This window comes from Cervus elaphus, chromosome 19 (assembly GCF_910594005.1).
Source record: "Cervus elaphus chromosome 19, mCerEla1.1, whole genome shotgun sequence".
Classification (NCBI taxonomy): domain Eukaryota; kingdom Metazoa; phylum Chordata; class Mammalia; order Artiodactyla; family Cervidae; genus Cervus; species Cervus elaphus.
In genome coordinates this window covers 50,632,105-50,646,247 of record NC_057833.1, presented here as the reverse complement: position 1 = coordinate 50,646,247, position 14,143 = coordinate 50,632,105, and the positions used below count along the sequence as shown (strand labels likewise).

At 40.7% G+C, this 14,143-nt stretch overlaps 1 protein-coding gene across 1 annotated transcript in view; it reads right to left on the bottom strand.

Annotated features, from left to right (window-relative positions):
- Nucleotides 1-12,419, bottom strand: part of HACD2 (3-hydroxyacyl-CoA dehydratase 2) — an 88,964-nt gene extending 76,545 nt beyond the window's left edge. Inside the window, exons 1-2 of the mRNA XM_043873789.1 lie at nt 12,189-12,419; nt 9,352-9,469 (exon numbers count right to left, since the gene is read on the bottom strand). Coding sequence (XP_043729724.1) covers nt 9,352-9,469; nt 12,189-12,343 — 273 coding nt within the window. The 5' untranslated portion in view covers nt 12,344-12,419. The remainder of the gene's footprint in view (nt 1-9,351; nt 9,470-12,188) is intronic.
- Between the last annotated feature and the right edge of the window lie 1,724 nt (nt 12,420-14,143).

Here is a 14,143-nt window from a genome sequence, read left to right as displayed (position 1 = left end):
ATCTCAAGTCTGTTTCATATTTTTAGTCAGTTTCATTCCTTTTGCAGTTATAACACTATTGCACTGAAATCCTTTTCAACTAACTATGCCAGCTGAAAATGCTATAATGCTTACAGAACAGAGTGTGCAGTGAACAAATTACTCAATTTTGAGATATCTTTATTTCACTTAAGTTCCCTCTTCATTCCAACTGTGGTAGGCAGAATAGTAAAGATGATTCCCTTAAGATTCCTGTTCCTAAGTTAGCCAATCAAACACTAAACAAGGTACCACAGGGTACGAATTTTGCAAATGTAGTTAAAACTCTGAAGTCAATGGACTTTAAGGTACAGAGATTATACGGATAGGCCTGATCCAACCGGGCCAGTCTTTTAAAAGCAGTTTTCTCCAGCTGGTGGTAGAAGAGGAAGTCAAAGATATTCAAGGAACAAGATATTCAATATGCCATTTCTGGCTTAGAAGCCGGAGGAGGCCATGTGCAGGGACTGGAGAGCCTCTAGGAGAAAGGTGTGACCTCCAGCTGACAGCTAGCAAGGAAATGGGACCTCAGACCTACAACCACAGGTATGTGTATTCTGTCAACAAGCTGAATAAGCTTAGAAGCAGATTCTTCCCCAGGGGCCCCAGACAGAAGCCAATCCAGTCTTGATTCCAGTCTTGTGAGACCCTGAGCAGAAAGCCCAGCCAAGCCCAGTTTCTTATAGAGCTGTGAGCTAACAAATGAGTGTGGTTTTAAGCTGCTAAGTTTGTTATTTTGTCATGCAGCAAGAGAAAACTCAGAAAACAGCCTTCTAGCTTAATAAGCTTTTTGCTTTAGTACAAGTTCTTTAGTACAAATATGTACTACAAAACTATCAATTTATATTTGGAGAGGGGTTAGCCCATGGTACATACAAAAGTCAGTGGGGATACAGGCCTCCATTGCTCTGAACAGTCTCAGACATTGCAAGACATCTACTTATAGCACCCTCACTCACTGAGGCAATCAAAATACCTACCCTGACAAGTTTCTAAATTGCACTTTAGAGGGACCACACTGCTCTTGTTGAGATCTACTGATAATCACTAGACTAAAATAAGCATTCCTCATTAGAAAAAATTTAGAAGACTTGCCATATTCAAAATCTCCCGTGAAGATATGTCATAGCACTAATGATCCACTGACAATTGCTGGGAGTGTTCACTTGGTTTAATGTTGCCCAATGTGTCTGCCACCAGTGTCCGTGTCCCCAAGTGACCCCCACCCCCCACCTCTCCAGAAGACTCCCCAAGACCAGTAGACTAAGGCACAAATGGAACTGGTAGAATTTGCACACAGGCAGCCAGGCTCTAGAGCTGGTGCTCTTAACCACTTATTGATTTTGAGATCTGCGCCTTACAAACCATGAATATTCAGGACTTGGAACAGTACATTTGGTTTGTCCTTGTGTCTGAAATAGACATAACCAGAAGTACACATTCAGACTCATTCATGAGCAGTTGCTAAGGGTTAGCTGGAAGGTCAGGGACTTGGAAGGAACAGGACTGCAAGATAGTGACAAGAAAAGATAGGGAAAAAGTATGTGGATGGGTCTCTTAGAATGGGCATAGGATTTGACAATATTTATCTCACATCAAAGTGAAGTGAAAGTCACTCAGTTGTGTCCGACTCTTTGTGATCCCATGGCCTATACAGTCCATGGAATTCTCTAGGCCAGAATACTGGAGTGGGTAGCCTTTCCCTTCTCCAGGGAATCTTTCCAACCCGGGATCAAACCCAGGTTTCCCACATTGCAGGCGGATTCTTAACCAGCTGAGCCACAAGGGAAGCCCAAGAACACTGCAATGGGTAGCCTATCCCTTCTCCAGCAGATCTTCCTGACCCAGGAATCAAACTGGGTTCTCCTGCATTGCAGGTGAATTCTTTACCAACTGAGCTATTAGGGAAGCCTATCTCACATGAATGCTTACCAAGCTGCATCCACTGTAAAGGAGACTCTTAATAAGAGTGAACAAAATGATATACACTATTAATATCAATTAGCCTCTTTTCCCAGCCATCTCAGTGTTTCCTCAATAGGCTCATGAAAAAATTGGCCATGGAGGCAAGAATGGAGGCTATGCATGGGCTCCTCTTAGCAAGGCAGACCTGGTTAACCCTACTGCTGAGTGCCTAATCTTTTAACAGCAGAGATCAACATTAAATGCCCTATAAAATACCATTTCCCAGGGAGATAGCATACACCCGGATGGCAGGTTGATTACACTGGACTTCTTCCATCAAGGAGGGAGCAGATATTTGTACTTATTGGAATAAACACATATTCTAGATATGGATTTGCCTTCTTTGACCACAATGGCTCTGCCAGCCTTACCATATATAAATTCACAGAGTGCCTTATCCACCATCACGGCATTCTAACAGTATTGTGTCTGGTCAAAGAACATACTTCACAGCAAAAGAAATTCATACACCAATGGGCTCAGGACCACTGAATCATCTGATCTTACCACACACCCCATCACCCAGAAATGCCTGGCTTAGTTGAAAGGAAGAATGCTTTACTGAAGACTAAGTTATATTGCCAAATGGGGAAACTTCCCTTGGAAGAATGGGGTTCTACCTTACAGGATGCCGTCTACACTTTGAATCACAGGTGCTATATTCCTCATAACCAGATTACAAAGGTCCCAGAATCAAGAGGAGGAAGTAGGAGTGGCTACTCTCACTATTACACCTATTAACTCACCTGAAGAATTTTTGCTTTCCATTCTGGCAATATTGAGCTCTACTGGTTTAAAAGATCTTAGTCTCCACAAGGTTACTGGCTGCACCAGGTGACACAACAATGGTTCTACTGAACTGGAAGATTAGACTGCCCCCTGGCCATTTTGAGCTCATTATTTATGCTACTGAACCAACAGGCAAAAAACAGGGTTTACTGATGGAGTGGTTGATCCTGATTGGTATCACACTGCCATAGGCAATGGAGGCAAAGTGGACTATGTACAGAAGCCAGATATGAGGCACCTGTTAGCATTTCCAATAGTAAAGGTTAATGGAAAACTTACAGACACCAAAAAGAGGCAGAATGACTAAGGACTCAGACTCCTTGGGAATGTAGGTTTGGGTCATTCCACCCTTATTGCTGTAGTAGCACTGTTAGTTGCTCAATCGTGTCCGACTCTGCGATCCCACAGACTGTAGCCCACCAGGCTCCTCTGTCCATGGGATTCTCCAGGCAAGAATATTGGAGTGGACTGCCATTCCTTTCTCCAGAGGATCTTCCTGACCCGGGGTCGAACCCAGGTCTCCTGAATTGCAGGCAGATTCCTTACCATTTGAGCTACTGGGAAGACTTGCAATCTGTACCATGGTCTAAAGCTATGCTGCCTACTATATGTCAGCTATGCTGACTACTATATGCTCTAGTAGTCACTAGAGTTTATTTCATTTTAAATTAAAAGGAAATAAAACTAGAGAGTCATTTTCTCAGTCTCATCTACCCCATGGACTCAACAGTAGCTAGTGTATCAGACAGATAGCACAGATTTTAAGTATTATCATTGCAAAAGTTCTTCTGGACAATGCCAGTCTAAAGAATTAATTTTATTTATCTATACATCAGTTAGAAACCCTTTGATGGGATTCTTTCAAAGTTCTATTATTTTGGTAAGTGTTTTCAAAGTGTCTCCATCTGTAGGAAACTGCATGGTCTCTTATTCAGAGACCTAATACATTCTCCTGGCTTCATGTGAATCTTTTTATTTTTCAAAGTTTAAGGTTCCAAGTTGTTTTACTATTACATCTAAAGATTTTCTCTTTTCTGTTAGAAATCACTTATATTCATTTTAAGTTTAAAAATTTAACAAGCAGGTACTCAGGAAGGGAAGAGTTTTTTCCTTGAAAAACAGCTCCTATGTGTAACTCCATACACTCTTAATAACCACACTGAGAGGGGCTTTCACTTCCAAATAATTTTCTAGAATTTTTCTTGATTATTTTTGAATTATACTTTCCAACCTTTTCTATTTCTGATAGCCATATATCTTGACAGGTTTGATACTCTCAATCTGTTTTCTAGATATCTTGGTTCTACTACACTATTAGTCTATTAAGTTCCACTACTTTCCTGTATGCTTTTTCTGTGGTACTGATAATCATTCACGCAGTAGCTAGTCCACCAGAGGTCTCTGCTCTGTAATCTATTTTATCTGAGACCGTAACCAGGAACTCCTGCCTTTCTTGAATTTTCAGTACATACTACATACTTTTCTGCACTGCACCCTCCTTCCTGTCCTGAACTGCAACCATTTTCAGTTCTCTTTATTAAAAGAAAAATCAGCATGCTCTTTTTTACAGCCATTACCTGTCTTCTCTGAATACCATATCAATTTGCTTCTATTTGCTTGAGTTGTTAAGCAGTGAGGCCTGTGTGGGTGGACTCCTGTTTCCCACAGTCTCCCTCTTCCTTTCTGATGTTGTGACACTTATTAATTATACCCAAGTTCTATTCCCCTCTGGTTTTCACAGTTTCTGAAGCTGGTTTGTCTGGTTTCTTGTCATTCTTGTTTGCGTCAGGTAGCTCCACTATGACTTGCTCTGCTTGCTCTTCAGAAGACTCAGAGGTCTGGTTTCTCAAAACAAGGGCTCAGAAAAAAGGTAGTCTAAAATGTGCATATAGCTTGTGTTTCAGAAGTTCCTTTTAAAAATCATTACTGGGAAATCAGCATGTTTCCACAAAGAAGAAAAACATTATAGGTGATGGTATGTCCCCAGATGAGTTCAGAAAAGCAAACTTAACAGATAATGTGCCTAAAATGTATGACAGTATTAGTAACATCACAGAACCCAATCACCTAATATTTCTGTGGGAAAAAAAAGTCACTCAGTAGTTGAGGCAAAAAGACAAAAACGCGGCAGGGAGACAAGATCGGAGCCCTCTCCCTAAGGATACTACAAGTTCTTAAGAATTTCTGTATTTTAGAGAAATATCCAAATCAGTTTCCTGTTTCATCAAAGGATCTGAGGAGAGCTGTGAGGCTAGGTATAAGAGTCAGAGCAGAATACAGAGATAGGACTTAGAAAACAACAAAAGCTGTCTTCTTTCCTTCTCCAGAACCAACCAGTTTGGCCATTTCAGACCCAACCCTAAATCAACTCAAGAGAAAAGATAACAAATGAAACTTTTTTTTTCCTTTCTTTCTTGTTTTGGTAGATAAGAAGGTTCCAAGCATTAGAGGGATCTGGAAGAGAATGACAAGGAAAAGGGGTGCCTGTGGTCCATTGGACAGTCCAAGACGGACAGTGGCAGGTAAATGATGTCTGTAGTGATGGACATGTGCTGAAGATGGTCTATTGAGCAAAAACAGTGAATGTCTCTGCAGAGCAGTCCTTAACTTACTGAAATCCTCACTGTCAATCAGAGAGGCACATCCAATTACAAGTACCTGAAAGTGTCTTTGTGGCAATTACAGTCTTACGTTAACTAAATATATTTAGAAATCCAAATTCTGTTAGAAATAAGTTTAAAATGCCATAATGTAGGATCAATCTACCAATTTCTTTTTTTTTTTTTTTTACCAATTTCTAATCTTTAACCCAATTCTTAACAGGAAAGATAGAGTCCTTTCTTATCCAGGACTATCATGGATACCTCAAAAAAGAATAAAGTAAAAAGAAAATTAATCCATAGGTCATTATATATGAATGGTATTTTTAAAAACTGAGGTATAATTCACATATCACAAAATTCACTTAAAGTATACAATTCAGTGATTTTCAGTTATGTTTCTAAGGTTGTACAACCATACCACCATTTAATTCAAGAACATTTTCATCACCTTAAAAAGAAATCCTGTGCCCTTGGCAACTATTAATCCATTTTCTGTCTCTTTGAATTTGCCTATTCTGGATATTTCATATAAATGGAATCAGACACATAGCTTTTTGTTTCTAGCTTCTTTCACAAAGCATGTTTTCAAGATTCATCCATGTTTTAACAAGTACTAGTAATTCATTCACTTTATGGTATTGAGATACCATCTTTTATTTATCTATGAATAGCATTTAAAAAATATACTTTATTACCTATGTTAATTAACTCCCAGGATTACTCCAGATTCAACTCAAGACACAATGTATTTATTCACACACTGATCTCTTGGCCCACAAAGTTATCAGCATTTTACTTTCTATCAATTTATAAATCATCTCATATCTTATTATCTTCACTGTACTGTGTCTCCTGACTTTGGTATATACTTTCTTGGGCTTGCTGCCTAAAACCATTTTTCTAGAGATTGTCCCTTCCCTCCAACTTCTATATGGTTAATGTGACTCTGCTCTTGTCTACAGGTGACTGGACCAGAAATAAGTACCTAATTTAAGCTGGACAATAAGATTCTTCACTAGGATTATGGAAATGGAAATAAGATTGTTTTTAATTAGCTGCTCTCTTAATTGCAGAAACTACAGTCTCAGGAGTTTTCTGTTACCATGGTCTGCCACACAGACTAAGAAACCAAAAAAAAAAACCAAACCCAGTCTGCAAGAAGAGAAGAATGAGAAAAAGAGAGAGATCGCAGTAAAGAGATACAGCAAGAACTCCTGGGTTCCCAATGGTGCTCCAGTTCCTGATTCCAGGCCATTCCTAGGTCCCAGGTGCAGCCCCACCATTGGGTTCCATGGGACATACTATACATTTATAACAAATTCCCCTTACAGATTAAGTCAGGTAAAGAGGTTTCTATAATCTCTAGTCAAGAATTCTAACATAATCATTTACTCAATAAAACTTTAATGTCTTTATCAGCAAGGGTTCAGTCTCCATGGTACCCATTACAGTCAAGCATATACTTATTTAACTATCACCTGTGGAATATTTTGGAAAACTATCTATAAAAATTACTTAAGACACTCTTATATGAGTATGTGAGGAAAAAAATTAGTATTTCTATTTTATTAAAAAGCTACACTGTTTCACAAACTCAATATATCTTGTGCACATTTTGCAAAACTTCATTTAATTTCCTCAGAAAGTCTTTCTGTATTACATTACTACATGTCCATTTACACATGCTTAGTAAATGTTTTTAAATTTTTTAAAAACCAGTGTTATATTTTCCTGAGAAGATTTGAAGTGTCTTGAGAACAAGTAAAGTCTATTTCCTCTGAAAGCAAACTCTCATAGAACCTACTAAGGAATAATCATACAGATTATTATTCAGAATATTCTTAGAGAGGTACAAGTGAGTGTACCTCTCTAACCTCCCTGGACTCATTTTTTCCTCCTATAAACAGGGTTTATTATCAAGCACTAATAATTCACAAAAGGACAACTTATCTGTAATTAAACAATACTAAGCACATATAATTATCTTACCATCTAGGTTGGGTAGGCAATAAAACATTCCTTAACGGACAGCTCAGGAAACGCTGTTCTAGCAAGCCTGATCTCTTCTCCCCAGTTGAGGGGTCCCTTGCCACCACTGACATCTACAAAGCTAATATACTGCACATTCCAGGGAGTCTTCATTCATTTTGCAGAGTACTTTTTCCAGAATCAAATCCAGGATTTGTCACCAAATTGGTTTTTACTGGGGATAATAAAGATAAGACCAAAACTCCAAAGTATTTTCTTAAATCCCTATTAAAAATTCTATAAGGATAAATGGGCTAATCCCTCCCAGGCTAAGATTTGGTTCCTAAGTGGATTTTTGTATCACACTATTTAAGGTCACTACCTTCCCTAAGATATTCTTAAATTTTAAAAATTATACCTCTAATATTACCAAGTCTTACAGAGATGGAATCCCCTTTAAATTATTACATTATTCCAATAGGGTACAATTTCTTACTGTATCAAGCACTGAGGCAGTTTCTAATGGTCTTGATTCCAAATTTGCTTCTCTGTAGCTTTAGAGAACTGTGTGGGCCAAAGGTCCGGGAGACAAGTTCTACTTATTTACTACTGCCTCTTTCCAAAAAAATTTCAGCCTCCAAGTTTAAAATATGGCCTATTAGGGTAGAAAGGAACTTTACAAATCTACTTCCACCTAATTATTCTACAAATGAGAAAGAGGTGGACAAGAGATAAATGACACACCCAAATTCACAAAGTAAATTAGTAAAACTAGCATGCTTAGAATAAGGCACTCAAGCTCCGGCTGTAGGCTCTTTACATCATACTATCTACCTTAAATGTATAAGGAAGGACAGTATTGAAATCTCTCTGCTTTCTGAGAGAAAAAAACAAAAACTGTTAACTTTCTGCTTTCAAAAATTAGGGGGAGAGGTGGAAGTAACACATTTTATTTCATAGAGATAAATGGTCTTTTCTTAAATATCCTTCCAAACATCATGATGGGCTTAACCTAGAGGCTAAGTGAAATGAAACTGAATACCAGATCTCTGCAACCTGAAAAATTTTCACCATAATGAACCAAGGCAGCTATTGTGTGTGCCCAAAGCTATCTCATCTTCCTTTTTCCATTAACAAAGTCTACAGTTTCTTGGCCAGAAGGATGTGCCCTAGATCTGACTAAACAAGTATCTCACATCACTGGCAAGAGTAATTTTTCTAAGTAAGGCCAACCAGAATCCTTCCCTGATGCTAAGAAAAATAAGCTCTCTCCCACCATGTGGAGAAGGCAATCTGCAGTAGGAGAGCCTAAGACCAATATTCAAAGAGAAACAGAGAAGCAGAGATGAGAGATGGAAAGAGAATTTGGCAACATCAAATCCTTGGTTTTCATTCCTCATTCCTGAGCTGGTTTCTTTGATTTTGTAAGTTAACCCTATATCTTTACCACCTATGGAAGCCAATAAATTTCCTTTTGCTTAAAATAATTTGAATTGGGCTTCTGTCACTTGCCACTCAAAAATCCTAACGTACTTAACCCAGAAGACAGGAATGGATATACACATTATCCTTAAAACAGAGAAATTAATAAACTATTGTTTAAAAAAATTTTTGGAGGCTTCTAGACAGTCTCTACTATTCTTATATCTATCACTCCTGACATCCTACACTCACCAACTTCACTGTGTCCATTATATGCCAGGCCCCGAGTTTGCTAGCAGTTCCTTAGAATTTTCCTGGAACTTTTTTAAACCTAATATAAGTTTGTTTAATTTGATTTCCAATAAAAGTTGAATGTAAAATACATTTCAGGTAATGCAAGTTAAATGAGATCTACTTTACCTGGTCAAAAAGATAAACCAGACATCAACATTATACATAGCATACTATGAGCCAAGTTTTTAACATTTAAAGCAAATCCAACAGAAACATGGCTACTTCAATATAATTTAGTAGCGTGTCTTTAATTTTACAATAGAAATCAACAACAACAAATTTCATGACCCACCTCCAATAAGGCTCCAGTTTGGAAGAATTTCAAAGGCTTTTCAATGGAATAATAAAGGCTATGATAGCTACCCTTAGCCAGGTATGCTCTGACCAGACCGACTGCTATAACGAGCCACCTAAGAAAAAGAGCAATCAGAAAAAAAAAAAAAAAGGTTAAGTAGGATTATAATAGAAAGACATGGCAAAGACAGATACTGCCAAAGGTGACCTCCAGAGTCTATCCTGGATTTATGGATTATCACCCTCAAATGCCAAGCTGTATGTAATGCACAGAAATGCTGCACCATCAGCAACATCCTACCAAGAGTGCTTTTTGCAAAAGCACAGTGGCACCTCACCCATCTGGAGCTCGGCTTTTTGGCAACCTTGCCTATTGAGAACAAGGCCAAGAGGAAGGGAATAAGCTAAATTGGTCCTTGAGGGGCTAAATTAGGTGCCAGAAAATACAAGACAAAAGAAACTATTACAGGAAAATTTAATGCCCTGTGCAGTTAAAGGGTCTGTAATAATAAAAGGGTGAAGATAAGATGTTTTAAACTATTTATATAAGTATCTTCCTGGTACCTTAAAAGCTGTTGTTTTAAAAGACTACAAATGACATGAATAAATAGCTTTTTTTTTTTTTTAAGAATAAAAGGCTTTTAAGCTGAGATTCCCAAAATCAATTCAATAAAGAAAGTCAGATTAATACAAAACCAAAACAGGGAAGCATTTAGGCATATGGCTCTGAACACATTTTTGTTCTACTGTCCTCCAAAATAAATTTCTCAGATCTTGTAGCTTTTTATTTGTTAAGTTCTGTACTGAAATGTTGTATACCTTTATTAAAGTATGTCTCCTTGAAGATTTATTTATGTGTACAATCTTAACTAGGCAATGGGGAATGTGGTCTGTTATTTCTAGAAACTATCATGCAAAGACATCAAACAAGAGTCTGTAAAAAAAAAAAACCAAAAAGAAATTAATTCCTTAATGGTGTTACTGGTTCAGCATTGGTGATGGTGGTTTAACTGATAAGTCGTGTCTGACTCTTGTGATCCCATGGACTGCAGCCTGCCAGGCTCCTCTGTCCACGGGATTCTACAGGCAAGAATACTGGAGTGGGTAGCCATTTCCTGCTCCAGAGGAACTTCGGACCCAAGAATCGAACCCTGGTCTCCTGCACTGCAGGAGTGGCCTAGAAAAAAGCTTACTTTACTCTCACATCCCCAACTTGTCTTCCTGGTCTAAGATACCATTTCTTACCCTCCACCCTATTCTCTATGTTAATGGTTTAAAAATACTCTTTTCACCTTCCCCAATGTATCTTAAAAATCTATCTTCAGTACAATGTCCTTACTAAGATGACAAGAATTTTTATATATAAACACACACATAACACTCCTGAATATTCTTGTAAAATCACTGTGACCATTTATGTGATAAAGCAAGCTTGCATGCAATATTTCTTCATTAGTCTTTGAGTCAAGAGACATGGGTTCTAGACCCAGAACTACTACTAACAAGTTCTGTGACTTCAAACAAGATAAGCAAGTCACAACTTCTCTGAGCCTAGGTTTCAATACTATTTCTAACAATAGTCATAAAGCTCCTATGATCTTCTCAAAATATATTTTGTGCATGTGTGTGTGTGTGAAAAAGCAAGGTGCTGAAATGCTAATAGATTAGAATTTGTATTTTTAAAAAGGGGTGGGGTATGATTGTACAATTTGCTTGTATCAGTATCTTAAAGGTACACAAAATTATCTGCCTTCTAGGGAGGAAACCTGGGTGGAAAGGAAGACAAGAGGGTAGATTTTCACTGTATGCCCTTGCATATATTTTCAATTTTGCATCTGGCCAATGTATTATCTAGTTTAAAAATAAATCAAATTAGATGTTCATTATACAGTTCTTTCAACCTTTCTGTATATTTGAAATTTTTCAAAATTACATGTTAAGAAAAAAATTTTTTTACAAATGAATTTTAAAATCTATATATTCGTCTGATCCTGTGATCAAAAATCAGGAGATCAAAGAATTGGAGAAACTTGGAGAGCGCCTAGCTCAACTCTTTAGTTTTTACAGATGAACAAACGGAGGTCTAGAGAAATTAAACGATTTATCCAAGGTCACACAGCTAATCAGTGTCATAACTAGAACTCAAAACTCGCTGTGACAAGGGATGGACTGAAATGAGAAACTAGAGGGGGTAAAATCTGTTTCCAGGGTCTATTCCCCTCCTCCCCAGTAACTCTGCCTTCTATCTCTACAGTCCTCCCCGCTCCAACCCATCCTATAAAGTCTAAATTCACCTAAAGCACAGAACTGCTCATGTCACTGGGCAAAAACTTTGAACGCTCTTCCACCACCTTTCACATTAAAGCTCATCGGGGATTTTGAAAACAGCCGCGGAAACAAATGGTCACTCTGCACCCACAGCTCCCGCCACTGCCTTTAGAGGGAACAGCTCGCCATCCGCGACTTGCCGCCTGGGCTCTCCCCGCCCAGCACACCGCCCCCTCGACCTGGACGAGTGGCCAGCCCACCTGTCCTCCCAAGGCCCTCCGAACTACCGCCTAGGCAGCCTTCCCCGAGCCCCCATGGAGCCTCGAAACTCCAGCTCGGGGCACACCCGGTGCCTGGGAACTTGCTCGGCCCCCGGCCCGGGCGAGAGTCCCGGGTAGGCACAGGGGAGGATCCAGCCTCGGTTGCCCTCAGCGCCCAAGTGCCGGGGCCCGGACTCCCGCCGCCGAGGATGCGCTGCGCGTGGCGGGCCGAGCCGCGCCGCTCCTCCGGCCGCAGAGCTCCCTCCCCGGCCAGGCTCTCCCCCGCCTTCCCGAGCCCCAGCCTCACCCCGCGGTCATCACCACATTGTAGATGACCAGGTATGCCGTGGCCAGAGGCCCCGGGCCCTTTTTCTTCCGCGAGCCGCTAGCTTCGCCGGCCCCAGCACGGCCCCCGCCGCCCCCATTCCCCTTCGACGCTGCAGTCGCCGCCGCTGCCGCCATGTCAAGTGCCGGGAACCCACTCTCTTCGCGCAAGTCCCACAGCCCGGACTGGGCACTGCGAGAGGGCGGGGGGAAGGACGCGGGAGAGGCGGAGCCGAGGCAGCGGGGCGGAGCCAGGGACAACGCCTACGGCGGCCGCCATCTTGGAGGAGGGCAAAGACGCTCCCGGCGCCTTCTGCCCCTCCGCGAGCCTCAGGCGCCACCGCCATCTTGGAGCGGAGGAATCACCGCCGCTTTTGCCCTCCGGAGATTAACTTCTGGCGCCATCTTGGTTAGGTCTATATTGTCTGGTCTTGCTGGGCAGGCTCGCTGTTTCTACCATCTAGATGTATCGTCTACCGTGGTCATTCTCGTTCCTATAATTTCCGCCTCCATGTTGGATTAAGAAAGTGATTCTTTCATTCTCTCTTGTCATCGTGACTTCTCCCAGTGGTTCTATCTTCTCCCCTAATGCAGCCCCGAGTAACCTCCCGTTTTGGGTCAGGTCAGTTGAGGCACATTTCGTTTCCCATCATACCCAGAGGCCGGCGGGAACTGCACTTTATGTTAACTTAGGTTGAAGATTTCAGTCCCCGAGGGTTTATCCCCTGCCTTTTAAATTACTTTTAAGTAAAGGTCTGTAGGGTAAGGGAGTTAAAGGCGAGGTTCGGAAAAAGAGACTGGTACTTCACAGGAACAGATCACCTTTAATGAGGCAAGAAGGGGCAGCAGTCAGATTAGTGAGCTGCTGCACTAACCCAAGAAAAGAGGAAGCATATATGTGGAAAGCTACTGTCTTAAGGGGGCCTGTTCTTCTCCAACGTTGTTCGGAGTAGTTATCTCTTAAACGGCTGGGGCAAGGAATTCCGGAGGTCGGCCAGAGGCAGCTGGGCATAATCAACCGTAATGTCTTTTTTTTTTTTTTCCTTTGGGTGAGAGAGTTCTTTGTTTTGCATAGAATGGTGGGGAGGTCATGGAGGGGAGTTTTAACTCCAGGCTGTTTTGAGCCATGTAATTTTCCTTCATTTTAGACCCTAAGGAATATATACAAAAAGAGAAAGAGAGGTGGGCACCGTTAATGTTCAAGGTTTCTTTGTGCTGATGAATGAGGGTCAGGGGTTTGTGGTCTGGGAGGAAGGAAGTCTAAGGCCCGTAGTGTTGATTTTCTCTTCTAGCCATCAGGGTCTCAAGCAAAAGAAGTTTGACTTGGTCTTGGGAAATGGCTCAGACTCCATCTTGGAGGAATCCCTGGAAAAGATTAAACAAAGAAGGCCCAAAGGTGAGTAGGAGGATGATGAAAATGAATGGTCTGAGAAGGGGTGAAACCCAAGGCATCTAGTTCCAATCTGTTAACCATGACTGCCAGGAATTGCTTAATCTCAGGTGGATTCGTGAGGCTGCATCTGTAAGGTTTTTTGCAGCTCCTTGGACAATACCAGATTGGTTGGCATTGAAACAGCAGGATTCGTCTAGAAAAAGGGATAGACTTCTCTTCTCTGCAGTGAGTAGCTCTAATCCCCTTCTATTTTGTAATACTATGGCCACCAAGGAATCAAGTTGATTTTGAATAGTTATTAGGCCTTGAGCTATTTCATGGAGGCTGTCTGATAGGTCTTTAGATAGTGTCTGATAGTTTTCTATGGAGGTTGTTAAGCCAGCGGTTCCTGTTCCAATTTCAGCTGCTATTTCTAGTCCCATTAAGAGGAGAATGAAATGAATGGCTCGTTTTATTCGTTTGTGGATGAGAGGAATAGGCTAGGGTTGACCATTGAGGGCTATTAAAATGTTTGGACTGGAGTATACAAGGTGCAGGTTCTGGTC